This window comes from Diplotaxodon limnothrissa, linkage group LG7 (genome assembly GCF_057381915.1).
Source record: "Diplotaxodon limnothrissa isolate DT_005_m linkage group LG7, D_limnothrissa_male_GT1.1, whole genome shotgun sequence".
Taxonomy (NCBI): Eukaryota; Metazoa; Chordata; class Actinopteri; order Cichliformes; family Cichlidae; genus Diplotaxodon; species Diplotaxodon limnothrissa.
Window position 1 is genome coordinate 52,379,044 of NC_140602.1, and position 19,319 is coordinate 52,398,362.

The following is a 19,319-nucleotide window of genomic DNA, read 5'->3' on the forward strand; positions in this document are numbered from 1 at the left end:
GATAAAAGGTCGATTTTTTCTTTTTAAGTAGCACTTGAAATGTGTCTGGGCCTTCCAGGTTGTCAAAGTGACCTATAAAACTAGGTCACAACGTGGGACCACAGTCGTTGGTGTTTTATTGTTTAGTCATAGCACCAAGATCCCAAAGACTCACTCTTCATAATGATGAAGACATCAGGCAGCTTCTTGTGTTGACTTTTTAAATGTTTTCGTTGTGGTCATGTGATAGATTTGGCAAAATTCGGCTCCGAGTTTTAGACAACGTCCTCTGTGCAGCTAGAACAAGTACGAACTAATGGCTGCTGCAGAACGACTATTTGTTCAGGGGGAAGACAAAAAAAAAAAAACTGCCTATGTTATGGATATCCACACCTATCTCTGCACAAGTCTGACGAAAGCCTGAACAAGCTGGATGAATGGCTCCTGACCCTCATGACTCGCCTTGGAACCCGGCGTAGGTGGTTTGGACTGGGTAGAGGGGAGGATGGCACTGGCAGGAGAGGATGGCGAGCCCCTCCGGAAATGGCGGAAGAGGCTTGAGAGAAGAGTACTCTGAAAGAGAAACGCAATCAAATGCATCATGCTAAGACATGGAGTAAGCATCCTTTATAATACAAGGCTGCTGCTATTTTATGTCTGACAGATGAGATGAGGCATCCTGTTTTAATACTGTAGAAGGTGCAGTTTAATGCCAGCTTCATGATTACACACTAGCAATAACTGGATAGAATTCATACATTTTTCACAGATACACAGAAAAACACACTTGTTGTTGGTTCTTGTGTTTATAGCAAAAAACCCAAAACGTTTGAACAGCTTTGGGTTGGAACAGATGTGCCGTCTCACCAGTTCTGAGCTGAGCTCTTGCTTGAGCCTCTGTTTGTCTCGAGGGAGGATGGAAGGATCTTTGAGGCACCGAACAGCCTGAGAGATCAACACGTAGAAACAGTTCTCCATGGTGAACATGAGGAGTGACCTGGAGGGGAGACACCAGTTAATCATTTCAATATTTGTATTTGACAGTAAAACAAACAGTATCTTGGAAAAGATGCAATTGGCTTATCGTAGCAACCTGTAAGGAGAAACAGTTGCTGGTCATCTTATGCAACATGAGAGATGTGTCTGGAAAGGTGTCAAACAAGGCCTGGAGGCCAAACACTTGGCCCACTGAGCAGCTTTGGAAAATGTGAAGAAGAAATAACTCGCATACACATATTTCAGTTTAACCCCAAAGCGTCGTCCTGACAGATGTCTTTTATTTACTTCAGCAGCTTTTTTTTTTTTTTTTTTTTTTTTTTAAATCATGTAGAAAGACTGAGATGTGCTGTTAAAATCACATTTCATTTTCCTATATAAAGGTCAGAAATTAAATGTGCATCTAAAGATCTTTACACTGACAGTGGGGGAAGTTTCGTTGGTCTGGCCTGGTTAAGATGCTAAACTAACAAGCGGCTCCACATTACAAATCAAATCAAATCACTTTTTAGTGATGTGACAATAAAAAGTGATTTGATTTGATTTGATTACTTCTTAGTTGCCACGTACCAGAGTGTCTCATTTTCTCATTAACTCAAAGCAAAACCCCCAGTTTCATTTTCCCACAGTCGGTTTCCTTGAAAGTGTTTCATATCTAGTGTTACACGCCATATCACTCACTTCAGCGCTTGGATCTCCTCTGATGAAGCTAGTGATGCTATACTCAGGGAAACCGGTTCCTTCTTCTTCTCCATCTATTAACAAACAGCAGAAAATGCGAATGCAATAAGCTGTAAAGACCTTTGATTATAATAATAAAGAATATAAACACCTACCTCGCTCAACATGCTCAGGCTGACATTGATGGTGGCCAGCAGGGTCCCAAATGAAGGAGCAACGTCAGGGTCAAAAGCCGGAGTTGTGAAGCTAAGCACGAAGAGCGTGCTGTACTCGGCCAGGTCCATAGACTGATACAAACACAGAGACAGTCAGCATCTCATCACCTTTTTTTTTTTCTTTAAAAAAAAAAAACGCCTGTTTTTAAAGATCTGCAGAAATGTCACCATGCAGCAGGAACAAACAGACCTGGTCCAGGAGTATCTGGCAGCAGTCTGGGGTGAAGTGCTGCAGAGTTGCCAGGGTTTTGCTGAGGATCTTTAGAAGACTGCACTGCACAGCTAGCAGTGCCTTCTGCTCCGCCTCCTCCCTTTCCCCTCCACCTGCTGCTTCTTTAGTTGACGTTTGAGTGGGCCGCTGTGTCCTGGGTAAGGGACCAGGGGGCAAAGCCTCACCGTTTTTAGCCTAAGAAAGAACAACAGAAAACAATCAGCCATTTATCTGAATGTATAAACAACAATCTACAAATTTATATTAAAGAAGAAAAAAAAGACTAAGTTTCTGACCTGGAGGTAGTGATGAAGCATCTTTTTGCTGTGGAGCAGATGGGTGCAGGTCTGGCACAGATAACAAAGGTTTACCTGAAGAGACAGATGGAAACAGAAACACTAAATTACCAAAAGCTGAACAACAATTGGAGCTGTGCTCTCCTCATTGATGTGGTGATTTCCTTTTGACTTGCCTGAACATCTCTGAGCAGTTTGGGCAGGTGAAACTGCCACTCCTTACAGAAGCTCGAGAGCTGCAGCAGAAAACCAACTGTGTGATCGGCCTCATCCAGGCAGGCCAGGCTCTGCACGGTCCTCACGGCATTCAGACACTGAGCGGGAGAGAAAGTGACGACTTTATTTAAAAGATGCCAACAAAAAGAAGACTGCAGGCAGTAGCTAGACACAACATAACAGGAATACAGTCCTGTCCAAGGGTCAGGAAGCTCAGTGTACTTAACAGGTCCACAGTTGTGCATAAGCTGCACAAATAACTGTTTATTTTTGGAACTGCAGGAGCACTTGGGACTGAGGATTCACCAGGCACTGCACTGGGTGGTCAGGTGCTGTGCTCATAAAAGACTGTCCATAAAAGGACAGGGACAGCAACAACACTCAGGTAGGCTGTGGTGTTTAAAGGATGCTTGGCTAATACTAAGGGGCCCACTGATACTTTTGTTGCACATATTTGGAATTCCTGACTTAAAACTAAATACTTTACTGCTAGACAGACAAAACAGGCAGGCTGAAGATGACATCTTTAGATTTAACCTCCTAGGACCTGGCGTCCACCTATGTGGACATCACATTTTGGGATGTCCAGACCAAAATAATACATTTTGCTCTACAAGGGCCTGATATCCAGATACGAGGACATTATACTGCCACTGTTCTATCTAAATTCAAAACAAATGTCCTTATATGTGGATCTCATTTCTCTCAGAAACAAAAATCAGTTCGGGTCTTTGGAGGTTAAGAAATTCGATGGGTGTCGTTCTAGTTTTACACCCACAGACACATTTAAGAGGCAGCCCTAAAAGAAGACAAGCATGATGACATGTTTTTGTCTTTTCCCTTGTTAACACAGTAAGTTACTGCAGTCACACCTGTAGTATACGTTCCTGATGCACTCCGACAAAGTCCAGGGCTTCGTTGATGAAGTTGTAGCGCAGCGTCTTAAGCAGACTCTCCATTAGAGACATGCAGAGGCGGTACACCCCGGGCCAGCAGGCCAAATCCTGGGACTTCCGGGAGAAGCTCTGCTCAGAGACATGTACACACGATGTTAACTTGACATGAATGCACCATGTCCTCCATCATCAATCCATGCTTTTATGTGCAAGGTGGGGGAAAAAAATATTTCACCTGTGATGTGCCATTTGGTGAGACCTCATACACACTCAAAAGAGGCAGGCAGATGGTCTGAGTGACTCCCGCTCCTGCCACAGCTGCTGCCCCCTGAAGGAAAACGGACAACATCCTCAACATCTGCTCAAATTCTTCTGATCTATAAACTGGGTTTAAAGTACTAAAGCGTAAAAGGTGTGTTTGTGTTTACCTGCGGAGTACGGGCCAGCGTGAGCAGCAGGTGAAGTGCAGCCTCAGTAAAGTACAGGTTGCGTTTCATGCGAAGGCTCAGTTCAACGGCACTGAGCACTGAGGGGAGGAGGGGGACCTTCCTCATCACTGAGACCCAGTGCTCACCATCCTCATCAGTGCGGCACAGCTCCTTCGCCAAGTGGAGAGCCAAAACACACACCTGATTTAAAGGGAGGAAAAAAAGTATGTTTATACAGTACATGTTGGGACAATTGATCTAAAATAGATCAGAAAACTAAATAAACTTGAACCTTCATCAACAACAACCTCGCCACGCTTACCCCGTCTCTCTGGTCCTTCTGTGGGCCCCGAGGAGAGTCCGTCTCCATGCTGTCCTCGTCCTCCACCGTGTCTCCCAACTGGCTCGTGTGTCGCATGTTGTCAATAAGTGCCAGGGCCTCATCTTTCACCGTCTCACATACAGACAGCAACAACTGGGGCAGCTGGGAAATATCTCCACCTAGATGTCAAAAAACACACGCCAAGTCATTACCGCTCCGACACTTTCTTAAAACACAGACAAACATCAGATGTGTGCTTCTTACCGTCCAGTCCCTGAATCTGCAGCACAGAAATGAGTGCGGAGAAGATTTTGGCTTTGGTCCTTTCCATCAGCTGCTGGTCAGCCTGCAGGACACTCTCCAGGATAAGGGAGAGGGGAGACAGGATGTCCGGAGCTGAAGCTACCACACTGGAGATAAAGATTTAGAGAAGATAAAGGAATGAGGCGACAGCTAGTGCGCAGTGCTGGGCCTTCACTTGTCAAAGGCATGAGTACACACCTTCTCCACTGTTTAAGGAGGATGAGAAGTAAAGTGGCCATCATGGATCCAAGTCGAAGACAAGGCGCAGACGTGGGCGTTGTCAACTGAAAGAGTGACCAAGAGTTTAAAAAGTAAACTAGTGATAAGAGAAGAAATAAAAAGTCACAGATTACAGGAAAATATTTCATACTACGGTAACTTACAGCAGCTTTAGTCCCATCTAGGACATCCATGAAAAGGGTCAGCTTAGTTGAGTCCTCAGTTAAGTGCATCACATCAGACTGAAAAAATAAAACACAATCACACATCGTTTTCATCTGAGCTTGTTCTAGACAGGATTATCAAGACGCAGTTAAAGTCTCAAATTCTGGGAAATGCACAAATTCTTTTGTCTACAAGAGGCGCATGAGAAGATCAGTACTTCTCAACTCCCATTAAATATGACTAAACAGCAAAAACAAGCCTGTTAGCTTAGCTTGGAGTGAGGACTTCATGCAGAGGAGAAATAGTAATAATGATACTTCTTTTTATCCTTACACATCATCAAATTTTCACTTGATTAACACTGTCAAAATCTGATGATGATAATATTACCGTAGTATAACAGCTACAGAAAATTTGTACACATAATATCATTATTTACAGGAATTAAACTTAAAATGCAAGTGAAGGAAGGTAGGTTGCAGTACCATCATGAGAGCAACGTTTCGCTTTTAAACGTAACTTTCGGGCCATGATTGTGTGTACTTGAACATACGTGGTTAGTGGAAAGAATCAGCAACATCCGCCAGGCAGAGATCAACATCTGGGCCTCTGTGAAGTAGCAGATGCCTTCTTCCTCCATCTCTGCCACATGGCACACCAGTGACTTGACGTACTGTGACCAGTACTCATAGCGTCGTGCGTTGGAGAACTTCTGAAGCCCGTCCTTCAAGGACTGTTCCAAAGAGCCGCTGCAATAACACAAATATTCATCAACATTAAATATGTATAATCTAAGACATCATTGTAAATAAAGGGATATGTATACAAAGATGTATTTAATATTAAAAAATAATGTTATTATTATTTGATATGGACTCTGAAATCACCTGACAACATAGTAGATCTCCAGGCCGATGATTTTCATGACAAAAGCGCAGGTCTCCAGAACGCAAGGCTGGGGACAAGTTACATTTTCATCATTTTACACGTTTACTGACTTTTAAGTACTCATGGAAACAGTGTAACTAAGCAACACAGCAAAATACCTCTGTGGTGTCTGAAGGTGGGGTGAGGGTTCCAAAAAGAGGTGTCGTCAAATTCTCCCAAAACCTCTCTCTTTGGTTTAAAAAAAAGAAAAGAAAAGAAACAAAACACCATACAGCATGTTAATCATGTGGTTTTTCACCTTCACATGTTGTTCCAACTCAAAGTGAGACTGAGAACATTTACTTACTTTGTACGTAAGACAGAGATGGCACTATCCCTGCGATCCTGCCAGAGGGCCAGGAGGAAGGCCAGACCTGCTCGGTGTAGCAGCGGGGGGCACCAGTACTTGCCCTGCTGTTTGGAGTCGATCAGGTCCAACACGACATGAAGACAGCTCCACTCACCCAGCAGGAACTCCTACAAGTTTAAAACAAGGATGTCTTTAATGAAGCTGCAGCAGTGGGAAAAGTAAAACCAAAGTTACTTCCTGCACTTTATACCTTTGATCCTTCGTTTCCATCTTTGACTTCCAGGTTGAGAAAAAGCTCAATGAGGCCAGGCTGGGTTTCCACAGCGACGGTGAGAAACTCAAGGATCATGACTTTGATCCTCATGTCTTCCGTCTTGCTCTGCAGCCGAGTGAGGAACGCATCGCGGATGGCTGCTGCATCGCTCCCGAGACAAGCGTAGACCGACATGGGAGCCACCTGGCAACACGAGGTCAACGTCAGTGTTTAGTTATGTAACAAAAACACCAACCACATATTCACATATTGTTTAAAAGTGGAAGTCTTACTGTGGCGAGCCTTTTGAGCAGCTGGATTGCGAGACGAGGGAGTGCTGGATCGTGTTTGTGGTAGATATATTTAGCTAGGACGACTATTAGGTTATTGCCGTGGCCACCGTGCTGTGTCAGCGCCTGCTCCAGTGGGGACACTGTGTCCGAAGGCGGTTTCAAACGGATTACGTTGTTTGTGACAGAAAAGGCCAGTTTGACAGTCTGGATGAGCATCTGACCAGGACCCTCAGAGCCACAGCTGGACAGCACCAAGAAAAAAAATATAATACAACTAATGTCAGTTAAACAAATAATAATAATGGAGAGCTGAGTGCTTACTATGAGGAAAGGTTGACTGAACACATCCAACTGCTCACCTGCTGGGTTGTGCAGCCAGGACCACATCTATGGTGTCAACTCCAACTCCCATTATATTGACAACTGCCTGTCCAGCTTCTGTATTTGCAAGGCTGTAGATACACAGAGACTGCAGGCTGGGAGCGCTGCATTAACAAGGAAAGGAGTAAATAAACAACTACATGAGTAAAAAGGCAACTGTTAGTTAGTTGCAACCATTATTAATTAATCGACAATTTTATGATTGTTTGGGCAGGCACAAAGCAGGTGCAGTTACAGCCTGTAAAGTGTAACTTTAATCCACACAGAAGTGCCAAAAGAGATCCACTTAACACCAAGAGCAAATCAATCCTCAGACTTCCATTGTAAAATATTCAGATTTAGAGCAAACAGACATTTTTCTAGAGATGTTTGTGTTTAAGAAAAGAAAAGAAGACATTCTAGTTCTAGTATGTCAGCACACATTAACAGCTGTTTATCTCCCTAAACAAGCTGGCTAGTGATTCCCATCCTCTCATCCAAATATGGTCCACTTCTTGTTCCCAAATAGCAAGAAAGAAAGAAAATATTTTTATTTTAACAAACTGGAAAGATTAATGCACATTTTACACCATTCCAGTATTAGAGAATCGTCATATAAGCACCCTTGTTATGTTTAAGGTTATTACCCTTAAAAGCCTGTTTGTAGGACCTGACTGTTTAGCATTGTGACATCAGAGAAAATGTGCAGGTGACAGAGTTCAGACACTGTTCCTTACCTGCCTTGGTCCTCTCCCTCTGGGCTCAGATTGAGAATGGCATGGATCAGCTCCAAAATAAGACAACCTGCAGCAGCAGAGAAGCCAGTTTGTATACAAGTTTAATTTGTCTCCAGACAAGAAGCAAAGGGAAAACACCCTCACCTATCCTCTCTCTGACACCATAGGTGTTGTAACGCCACTTATGGTATGTGGGCAGCATCTCCTTCAACACCAGCAGCACACAGGGGATCAGACCTTTGTTCTGAGTGCTGCCGAGCTGACCCTATGATAAAAATAAGTACACATGATGCACATTATAGTAGCAGGACAACATTTTGAAAGATTACATAACTTTTAAAAAATGTTACCTTAACCAGAGTTGTAATGAGACGAAGGAAGGCAATAGTCACAGCATATTCTCCCCTGGGCTGCTCAATCTGAACTAGCAGGTTGCCATAGTTACCTGCCTTCATCCCCTCAGCACTGAGGGGAAAAATAAAACAGTTGAGTAAAACGCTGATATATCCAAGGCATATTAAGTAATACCTGGCACTCTGTTTGGCCTCTTTACCTTATGCACTGGGCCATGCTGGTCAGAGGGTTGGAGGCAAAGGGGAGGAAGCCAGTGTGGTGCAGACTGGACCACACCTGAAGATTGATTAAATAAATAAATAAGATATGAACTGGGTGAAGAAAGTTCAAAAGCACTGGCTTTAAATCCCTCATTTTACTTCATGTTCACACTGCGAGCACTGAGCACACCCACCTTCCCTGGCATCCTTGCAGCCAGCACAGAAAGGCAGTTTACACAGGAAGCAATCACATCCACTGGGGGGTTGATGACGGATGTTAACCTGAGAGAAAAGACAGATTATAATACCAGAATCATATCAAGATTATTTCTGGCAGAGCAAACAGCACAAAAAGTTTAATGTGTGTCACTCAAAAGTTTACTTTACCTCTGCAGCAGCATGTAAATGCGTGAGGTCAGAGGCAGGAGGCAGTCAGACACTGTCCAGTCTGTGCTTATGATCTTATGGACTAGATCCAAGATGGGCTTCACGCGGGCACAGTGGGCTAAAACATCTGGTAAAAATATCAGTCAGTGATCAACAATCAGCTGATGAATGTGTTTCTTCATTAAATAATTCATTTTTAGGCATTTGGCTACTCCAGTAACTGGTGACATCAGCTACTGAATCATTGTATAACTGAGTGGAAATCTTTACGTGTAACTGTGATTATTTTAAACCTGTTGTGCAGGTTTTACAATTACTGTCATACCACATGATCATATGGCCTTATGGATTTACAAGTCTTATCAAGTTGTTTTGCTTCCCAGAAACTCAAGCAGAACTGTATTTAATAGGTTTTAACTGAGTATATGAGGTATATATTGTGAATGTTACAAGAAATGCAAATAACCATATTTCTTGTCATGTTTATCACACTCCATCCTCTTCTCCTTATCCAATCTGGTCAGAGTGCAGAAACCTATACTAGTTGTAGAGCCAGAAGCAGGGCAAACCTGGGCAAACCTTATAAACAAAATTAACTGCTATGTACCTGCAGTGGAAACAACATGGAGCAGCATCTCCACCTCACATGTGAAGAGAGTCCAGGAGCTGTAGGAAAACTCCCAGCGTACCACGTAGCCTTGCTCACCTGGACTCATCACCTGGCCCAGCACTCCCTGTGGCATCCACAGGTTTGTCTGGCCTGTGCCTAATGGTTGAGAACAGACATCCCCATTTAGTCACACAAGAGAAACACAGGGAAAACTTTCATCTATACTCAGATTTAACAGTAATAATAACACACTAACCGAGAGGATAGAGGAGTTTGGGAGCTTGCCTCCTCCACAGTGTCTCGTCGTCATTGGAGATGATGTCATTAGACTTATGTTTGTAAACTTGAGTGTAGAAGGACATTTTATCCAAGAAGTTGTACACCTTTCACAAGGAAGTCAAAGTATATCAATAAATCATTTACAGAAAGATACGTTGCATGTGTGTATGTGTGTGCATGTGTGCCATTTACCTTTTTAACAGTCGACTTGTTTGAAAGCAGTGCAGTTAGAAGCTGCAGCAAGGGTCCGATCTTATGAGGAAACATCCCCACTGCGCTGTCCAGGATCATTCCCAATCCCATGTTTGGCTTCTGGATTAAACATTTAATAAACGAGATACATCATCAACATTTATAATTCCATTTTATTTTTAATAAAAGATTCTCTTCTGTGTGCTTTTCCCACCAATTCCCAAAAGATTTCAGCCAGACTTGGAGCAGAAAGGACCTCACAGGCAGCATCGATAAGGTGGGAGCTCTGAGTCGCCACACCATCAGTCTGTAATACACATCATAAGAAAGCAAATTATCACCACATGTTATAAATAGGTCTGTGAGGATCAAGACATGTAGAGTCAAGGTGCATACCTGTAAACTTTCTTCTTCAAAAGAGGTGATCACAAATGAGAGGAGACCATAGACGCACATTTTTGCTGTGCTTGCTGTACACTGAAGAAATAAAAAGTGGAAAAAAATGATGGAATTTTAATGGAAAACAAGACAGTCACCACTCTTTGAGCAAATGTTGGTTGCTACTTACATTTCTATCTATAATTTGTAAAAGTGCAGCATTACTTTACAGATTTTGAAAGAAATCATTATGAAACCTGAGGTCTGAAGTTTAGCACAGGTCTTGACAAGGAAACTGATGCATGATGATCAGTATAATACATTACTATTGTAACAGGAGGTTTTCATTCTGGACACTTGATTATAGATTGGTTTCGATCTGCGCACTTAGTGATTTCATTAGCTGCTGATGACAAACAGAAGCACCCTGAGCGTTCTTTACCACTACTGCTCATGCTGCATGGACTTTATTTAAAGCATGGCTTATGATTTGTGAAAGAACAAAGGTGTGTATCAGCAGGACATAATTTAAAGCTATGTCAGATAACAGAGGCAGCATAACAGATGACAGAGGGAGTTCTCCTTTAAGTGAACAGAATTGTTTTGTAAATTTGCTTCTTATAAACTTCTAAAGGGTCAATCAATCTGAAATATCTTACATTGTTCCCTGAGACTCCAAGACCTTTGAGCATTGTTGAAAGGTACTTGAAAACACCCAGCTGGAGGGCGGTGTTGCCTATCCTCCTGATCACAGGGCTGGTATCATCTGGTCTAAGTGTGTGTCTTAGCAGGACCCAGGCCAACAATACCGGTGCGTGATGAGGGATGTCACCAAATGTCAGTAGCAGCTGATCCATTTCCTAGAAGAGCCAACAATTCTTATGAGTATTTAAACACATTCTCATTATATGCTCTGCGTGAGTTAACAGAAGCCTAGCCAATTTTAGCCTAATTTATTTAAATGTTTCACTTTGTAAGACAAGTCTGTGAACCAATATTAACATTAAGTCTATGAATGCAGCAGCCAAAAAACAAACTGAACCTTAACCACGGCCGGAGCACTAGAGAACTGGTGCTGATCTGTACAATCCTCAAGAGCACACTTGTGCAGGAAGTCTATGTCCATTCCTTCAACCAGGATGAGCGCGCTCAGGTATCTGCCGGGCAGAGAGACAGACAGGACATCATAAACTACGGAAGGAATGAAATATTTAGGTTTCTGACATATCTGGTAAAAAAAGTCTATTGAATATGAATCAACTGATGATTAATCTCTGTATAGGAAGACATCATGTCACTGTAATAATGAAAATACTGAAATGTCTTCATAATGTCTGTCAATTAAAAATATCTGGGAAAGACATGAACCGCACATAAACTTTGTGCCTCTTACCCGATCCGGTCGACCAGCGCATCCATGCTCTTATCTACCAGGTGTCTGTTAGTCTGCCGCAAACCGAAGCCTTGTTCTTTGAACATCTTGGTGAAGTTCAGAAGGTCAGATGGGTTCATCTCAAAGTAAGCATAATACAGAAAGATGATCTCGAGCAGCAGAGACTGTTCTCTCAGACACTGCAGGAACCATCTTGACACCTGCCGCTCCGTCTGAAAAAAAATAATATCTACATTATTTTGCATCCTTGACAGGAAAATATCTCCCACAGCTACCTCGCAATAGGAAGGATATTAAGCCAACGCCAACCAAACTTGTGTCATCACCATGAGGTTTCCGTGAGTTTCCCATGTTGGTGCCTCTGCCTTGAAGAGACTCTCAAACTGCAACTGGTATTTGCTCACCAGGTCCTTCTCCAGCTTTTTGACACAGTCACTGTACTCAGCCTAAACAACATAACATAACTAAGGTTACATTACTAAAGCAACAACAATCCCAAGCACAATTAGTTTTTTAAAAGCTGTGTTCCACAATTTAGTGAGTAATGCTAAGACTGGAGCTTCTCACCCTGTAGGGATGTCGCTCATCCTGAAAGTATGTGAGCAGGAGAAGGACACATCTGAGCAAACACATGCGTTCCTCATAGTAATAGTCTGCTATCTGCAAAAACAAACACAAAAGCTGTCATACTTACTGAACTAAACATGTGCTGTGTCAAGAAAAGCAGAAGATCCGTGTACTGACCTTAAGCAGTAGTGCCTGGCTTTGCCGCTCATCCTTGAGTACAACCTACAAAAAAAAAAAAAAAAAAGGTATTCATTTAACATCGAAACGTCTTTCACAACATCTTTTTACGGTCTTACATTTTTTGTTCCTGTGATGCAACGGCAAATCTCAGTTACACTGAAAGCTACGAGTTCAGACAGATTTCACAATGAAAATATCTGTCAGGACAGATACCTTTAATGAATCACGGGTTCCTCTGTAGTCTTCCTGTAGGTAGCACTGCAAAAGCTGAACACTCTGCTGTTCATCGAGACTCTGTAACATGAAATCATCATTAAATACACACTACAAAATAAAGACTGGAAATCATTCTTGATTGACATTTTGAAGTCTTACCAATAATTTACTGATCCTTAGACCAAAGTCCTTCAGGGGCTGTGCAACATCTTTCTTCTCTTTTACTTTCTCAGCAGAGGATGAGCTGTAACAGGTGATGCTTGCAGTTACCTTTTATATGGTTACTTTTATTAACTACAGTAAATTTGATGTGAAAATAACTGTAACTATACCTGGGTGGCTTGTAGTAACTAAGTCCTTGATGAAGTCTATCCCAGTGTCTGTCGAGCTCTACCTCTATCTGAGCCTGTGACCATCCAACATTAATAACAGAGAGAAAAATCACTGTGATTGTTTTATTACCTTTAAAAAAGAAAACATTACAACAAGCTATTTTTTTGGAGCAGTAAAGAGTCCAGCACACTTGTTATGTGCTGGACACTTTTCTTCAACAAGGACATACCGGCTCTCTCAACGCAGACCTCCCCAGCAATATGGTCCATAATTCCCTACAGCTCCTGGGAAACAAATTGGTTTATTTTAGAAAAGCAACGACTGGGATTAATGCATTAAAGTTTTTACAGTTATTAGAACTGAGCCTTTTAACTAAAGAGGGATGAAGGTGTGGGATTTAATAAGTGTGCACTTCTGTCCACCCTTTTTCAAATATGTAAACTAAATCAGCAAATGTGTAGCAATATTGTACCCTGTTTTAGTTTATTTACAAACAGCTATTTTTTGTTCAATTTAAAAAAAAAACAACTTTCTATGAATTGGTTACATGTTTGAAAGAAACTGAACAAAGCAAAACAAACTTGCCCTGATGCCATCAAACAAAAAGACAGACCTACTTCCCAAAACTATAAACACTTCCCCCGTTTTCGTACATGACTCACTTTTTGTGGGAAGAAAAAAAAAGGATAGAAAACTCAGTATGTCCATAGGGTCCAGAAAGATTTCCATGGAAGCATTAAAAATAACGATTATCTTTATATTTCTAATCATGTTAGTTTAGAGTGTGTGAAAATGAACAGACTATTTAAAGCAATCATCGTAATTCCTACACAGTTAATGCAACTTTTTTGGTAAACCTTGTGCAAAATTAAAACTCAAAGTGTGCAGTTTGATGACATTTTAGTTATTTATTTTACATCTACTGTGGTGAGGTACTAAGACAACAACATAAAAATGCTGTCCATGGCAGCATAGTTTTTGACCAGACTTGAGATGTCACCGGTACTTTAAAGCTCAATACATGTTTGCATACATAAACATTTGTTGGGGTCCTCAATATGAGTCTGTTGTCTTGTTATTATGATATCCATGGATATGTTTTAAATACCTCTCTTCAATGATAGCCCTTCATCAGCGTTCCCTAAAACTAAATTAGTTTATTTGTACTTACAGAGATGGATAGGCTTTTGCGATTTGTTGTCAAGTCTAACTCTTTTTAGTTTGTTTTGGAGGTCAAGTTTAAAGATTTTAAACCTAACTCAGCTGTATTCCTGACCGTATCAAAACAGTAGAGTTAGCTTCTCAATTAACACCAACTAAGCAAGCCCAGCGGTTACTGAATGTAACGGAGAGTCGACGGCTTTATCTCGCTGTAAGTACGGTGTCTTTAAATAAACCAGCGCCGTTAATACAATATCTAATGTAAACAGTTTGCAGTGGCGGTATGCTGTTGTTGACATGCGGCTGGCACACCGCGCTACTGAAAAGCCATTCAAATCTTTAGCGGCTAGTACTTGCTAAGCTAAGTCAGCGTGGTGCTAACTGCTCAAACGCAAAAAGTGAAATATACACATCACTGCTGGTCTGATTTAGTAAACAGGAGCGCTGTGTAAAAATGATACCCACTGGAAAACGCTGCAAAAATAACTCAAACAACGCACGCTTTAGCTAAAGTAAGTTGCTATGTGCCTACCTGACGCTCATCTCCGATTCCGCCATCTTCGCGTCTGCTATGTGATTGGTTGTTGTGCTGGCTCATCAGTGACGTCGAAAGCGCCTTCGTCACCCTCGGAGCCAACGGCTGGGCGCCTTGTTCTTCTTCGTAAAAGAAGATGTTTACTTTATAATAAACTTATTAGTTATCTTAGCTAAATTTTATTTTCACAAATGCAAATACAGTAACAAAAAACCTAATTTTAAACATTACTATAATGATGTTTTATGTTACATAAAATTGATTAGTGGATCACTTAACAAAAAGGCTATGAAAACTATTACTATTTGTAGTAATTACAAATTATTTGAATGTATGTAATTCTTTGTATTACACCCCCTGGCATATGTTAATTTTGTTCTGATTGTATACATGTTCTGTATACTGTTTCTTAATAAAGTTTAATATTTTGAAAAAAAAAATTAGGTAATAAAAGAGTGAACGAGCACGTATCTGAACTTATGAATAAACAGTCTGCGATTCATCAAAAAAAAAAAAAAAAAAAAAAAAAAAAAAAAAAAGCCTTGTTCTTCTTCGTGAAGCAGCGGCCGTCCTGAGTTCAACTTTAACGCCATCCTCTGGAGTAAAATAAACACATCCCAATCGCCTCCATACCTTTTCGAAAATATTTATGCTACATTTTGGCAAAACTTCTGTGTTTCCCCCTAACTCCATAATTCAGTATATCATGTATCAAAGCGATCCTCTGGACTTACGGGTAATTAATTTTTACAAATAATTATTCAAGTATTACATGTATAAAATAGCCTGAGAAGTCTGAATTTGACCAAAATAAATAAATACATATTTTTATTTATTTATTTAAAGTATGCGCTTTATAGTGATATAATTATTTCACAAATTTTAAGATTAAAAAGTAAATTTAAAACAATCTTTAAAAGTAACGACTTTAAGAGATACTTTTTTAGTGTACCACGTGACCCGGCTGTCAAAGATGGCCCCCTCCTACTGGGTGTGAGAGGACCGACAGCTGACAAAGGAAACAAATCTGTCCAGAAAGGACGGCACCGATTCATAGCGATTCACTGCACACGTCCGCTCAGACAACGCAGCGCTTGTATGGTATGTACGCTTGTCTTTGTCAGCCTGTATTGTGCGTCAGTGCTGCCAGTAGTTACTGCTGGCGTTTTGCTAGCTCTGTACAGTGAGCTTGTTAGTCTGCCGTTAGCTTGATGCCGTCAGAGGTTAAAGCATCCTCGGCTGCCAGAGAGACGCGTTCCTCGGTGTAGGGAGAATTATCTGGCCCCATTGGGCTGTATGAATGAATGAAACAAACTGGCGTTTTATTGTTTTGATTTTCTTTCCCTAATGTATCCTTCAGCTTTCATAACCATTTGTTAAGCATAGCCTCCATAGCTGAAACAGAACTCACACTACACAGACAGCTCAAACTCCGACCCCCACAGGAACAAAAGGTTGCAGCTGATGTGGAAAGAACATGTGTTTCATGTGTGGCCTTTTACTCGTGCTATCTGAGCTGTGTGAATTTCTCACTGACGGGGTGAATTTTCAGTGTGGTCATAGTTCATGGCAGGAAGCAGATAAAGCATGATCAAGGTTCAGAGTTAGAATAACGAAGAAAAGACTCAGCATTCAGTACAGTAGCATTTGAATCTAATTTTTTCACATTCTTCTGTTTGTTGTGATCTGTATTTTTTTTTTCTCTTAAATGCTAACACTTTTTCCCCTTTTTCCTCGGACATCCATAGCAAAGGAAAGTTACCTTCCAAATGATGAAGCCTGTGAGAGAGAGGAAGTGACAGAAGAAGGCCTTCATTGCTGCACACCATCTGTTCAGATCAACCCTCCTCCCTCTTTGTGAGCGCCCACCCTGCAGCCATGCAAATCAACCCGGTGCACGTGGAGTCCACTGTAGTTTTGGCAGTGGTACTATGTGTCCACATGGCGGTCTGGAACCAGCACTCCTGGTGCAGCATAGCCCTGGTGATACAGGCTTTCTATGTGCAGCATAAATGGGACCGTCTGCTCAGGTCTGGGGGTGCTGTGTTCCAGTTTCGCCCTTCAGCGAACAGCGGCATTGTTCCGGCCTCTATGGTGATGCCTTTGTTGGGCCTGGTACTGAGAGAAAAGTGCTCTGCCTCAGGGAATGTCTACTTTGAGCGCTTCTCCATGGTGGTCACCATCACAGGCATGATGCTAGCCCTGTTCCTCTCCCTGATTGCACTGGGAATCACAAGACCTGTTCCCACCAACACTTGTGTAATTGCAGGGATGGCCGGCAGCGCAATTCTCTACACCACAAAGCAGACCCTGACGGTGTCTGAGGTCATAGAGGTCTTGGAGGTGCTGCTGATCTTTGTCTATCTCAGCCTGATTGTGCTTTATCTGCTGCCACGCTGCTTCACGCCCGGAGAGGCACTCCTCATTGTCGGTGGGATCAGCTTCATCGTGAACCAGCTAATCAAGCGCTCCCTGAACCTGGCGGAGGTCAAAGGTGACCCGGTGAACTATTTCCTCCCGGTGTTAGTGGTGGGCTCGCTGCTGCTGGGCGTTTTCTTTGCCCTGCTCTTTTGTTTCATGGAGTCTGAGAGCTGGGGGTCATCGCTCTTCTTTCACATGATGACAGCCGTTCTGGGTCTGGGGATCTTGATGCCCTGGCTGTCTTTGTTCATCGGTCGCCACCCCCTCATGTGGTTGTTGGACTTCATCACGTTGAATGACAGGAGACTCTGCCTGCTGGCGTACTGGGTGTTTCTGTCTGTCGTGGCAAGTTGCGTTGTGCTACATCAGAACTATCAGCGCCAGTCGGGTTCCAAGAAGCACCAGGCGTCGACCATCGTCAGGAAGTACTTCCATCTGATTGTAGTGGCCACCTACATTCCAGGGTTGATCTACGACAGGCAGCTGCTCCATGTGGCATCTGTGGGTTGCCTGGCGGTTTTCTTGTTCCTGGAGTATGTGCGTTACTTTCGAATCAGGCCTTTCGGTCAGCTGCTCAGGCAGTTGCTCACTCTGTTCCTGGATGAGCGGGACTCTGGGCCTCTCATCCTCACCCACATTTACCTGCTACTGGGCATGTCTTTGCCCATTTGGCTGTTTCCTGGACCCTGTGCCCCTAAGGGACTACTTCCAGGGGCGGGTGGCCTGGTGCCCTACGCAGGTGTGCTCGCGGTGGGAGTTGGAGACACTGTGGCCTCTGTGTTTGGCAGTACCATGGGGGAGATCCATTGGCCCGGCACCAAGAAAACCTTAGAGGGGACTGCGACATCTGTGTTCGCCCAGATCATCGCCGTGGCCATGTTTCTCATCTTTGACAGCAGCATCAATCTGAACACCACCTACTCATGGATTGTTGGCTCCATCACTCTGGTGGCCATGCTGGAAGCCTACACCTCCCAAATAGACAACCTGCTGCTTCCACTCTACCTCTTCATCCTCCTGTTGCTTTGAATGGACCGATCATACAAACAAGCAGATCCACTGCCTGTTTCTCAGCCATTTCTGGTGGTGAACTTGGGACAAAAAAAAAGCTGTCTTTCGTAGTCTGTGGAGATGATCGGTAGTTATTTTTGACCAGCACAATGCGATTGAAAGCAGTCAGATTAACCGACCAGGGTATCGACAAACCTTTACATGCGACAGTGTTGGCATGACAGTCTGTTGTCTTTAGATCATTTTCAGTATCCTTTCCAATGACCAGTGGAACATTTTAGATCAAGTCTGAGCCTTGCGACAGAGGTGGCGTATGTTTTCTCTGCCACCGACACCAACAGCTCCTAAATTATGCAACGGGAGACTCAGTTTAGCAGAGTGTGGAGGGGGAAAAAAGTGTTTCTTAAATAGAAATCCTTTTTTTTTTTTTTTTTATAATCGGCAAGAAACACTCAAAATGTCCTGTCGTTTTTATTTCGTAAACAGATACATGCCTTGTATTGCCTTTCGAAGAACATAAGTTAACTTTAAATTATTGATATGTCTTTTAATCAACTTTCTCACGTCTTTATTATTATGTTTGCCTCCCTGATGGCAATATGAAGAAGTTTCTTCTGAAAATACTTGCCTTAAGAAGTCTATTTTCTATCACACACAACCTACAATAATAGAAGCTGTAGACGCTAGCATGGCAGCCCATTTCAACTCTTATTTAAAGGGCTGATTTATACTTATATATGGTAGAAACACACTATGCTCCTGCATGAGACTGATGTGATAATGCAGTACTGTAATGTGTATGCCGGTTGTCCTACCGCATATATTTTTGTCAGATAAATCAACTTTGCTTACCGGTTTGTGGTTTAATGGGACCCTACACCCCTTAAATATCTACATTTCCTTGTAATACTGAGCCTTTAGTGTTTTGGGGGGTTTTTGGACATTGTAGATATGCTTTTGGGCCACACCCATGCACACAGGCCTTTACGTTTTGGCAACTTTTACAGCAAGAGTTACTTCTAAATTATTGTTTTATGTGCTTTATAGCAATATACTATAATTTCTATTGGGTTTGATCTCGTCATTTGCAGAAAAGGAAATGGAGCTGTTTTCAGTTCATCTGTAAAAAGTGTTTCTTTTTTGTATGTTTGTTTTTGTTTGTTTGTTTTTAATGTTCTGATGATCCTGCTGGTGTGTTTCTTTTTCCAACATTCTTACATTCTGAAAGAAAAATTTAGTATTGCATGTTTCAGAACATCTGAGAACAAACAAAGCTTGTTTTGGGGGTTTTTTTT

At 42.2% G+C, this 19,319-nt stretch overlaps 2 protein-coding genes across 2 annotated transcripts; one reads left to right on the forward strand and one right to left on the reverse strand.

Annotated features, from left to right (window-relative positions):
- Nucleotides 1–14: 14 nt before the first annotated feature.
- Nucleotides 15–14,624, reverse strand: nup188 (nucleoporin 188). Its single transcript, XM_085359910.1, has 43 exons — nt 14,590–14,624; nt 13,126–13,180; nt 12,896–12,969; nt 12,723–12,807; nt 12,561–12,641; nt 12,345–12,389; nt 12,168–12,260; nt 11,927–12,046; nt 11,601–11,812; nt 11,250–11,364; nt 10,867–11,067; nt 10,226–10,306; nt 10,044–10,136; nt 9,830–9,949; nt 9,615–9,741; nt 9,356–9,514; nt 8,749–8,875; nt 8,556–8,643; nt 8,361–8,437; nt 8,158–8,272; nt 7,952–8,072; nt 7,808–7,874; nt 7,070–7,195; nt 6,711–6,951; nt 6,415–6,621; nt 6,162–6,331; nt 5,974–6,043; nt 5,815–5,882; nt 5,481–5,676; nt 4,927–5,004; nt 4,742–4,827; nt 4,505–4,650; nt 4,241–4,419; nt 3,919–4,119; nt 3,726–3,818; nt 3,467–3,619; nt 2,555–2,692; nt 2,379–2,453; nt 2,062–2,277; nt 1,812–1,943; nt 1,657–1,730; nt 847–976; nt 15–552 (listed from the first exon to the last, which is right to left on the reverse strand). Exons 1-43 carry the CDS (start codon nt 14,613–14,615, stop codon nt 373–375), a joined length of 5,241 nt encoding a protein of 1,746 aa, XP_085216036.1. The 5' UTR covers nt 14,616–14,624; the 3' UTR covers nt 15–372.
- A 955-nt stretch (nt 14,625–15,579) lies between these two features.
- dolk (dolichol kinase) lies at nt 15,580–18,531 on the forward strand. Its single transcript, XM_085358410.1, has 2 exons — nt 15,580–15,693; nt 16,341–18,531. Exon 2 carries the CDS (start codon nt 16,471–16,473, stop codon nt 18,040–18,042), a length of 1,572 nt encoding a protein of 523 aa, XP_085214536.1. The 5' UTR covers nt 15,580–15,693; nt 16,341–16,470; the 3' UTR covers nt 18,043–18,531.
- Nucleotides 18,532–19,319: the final 788 nt, after the last annotated feature.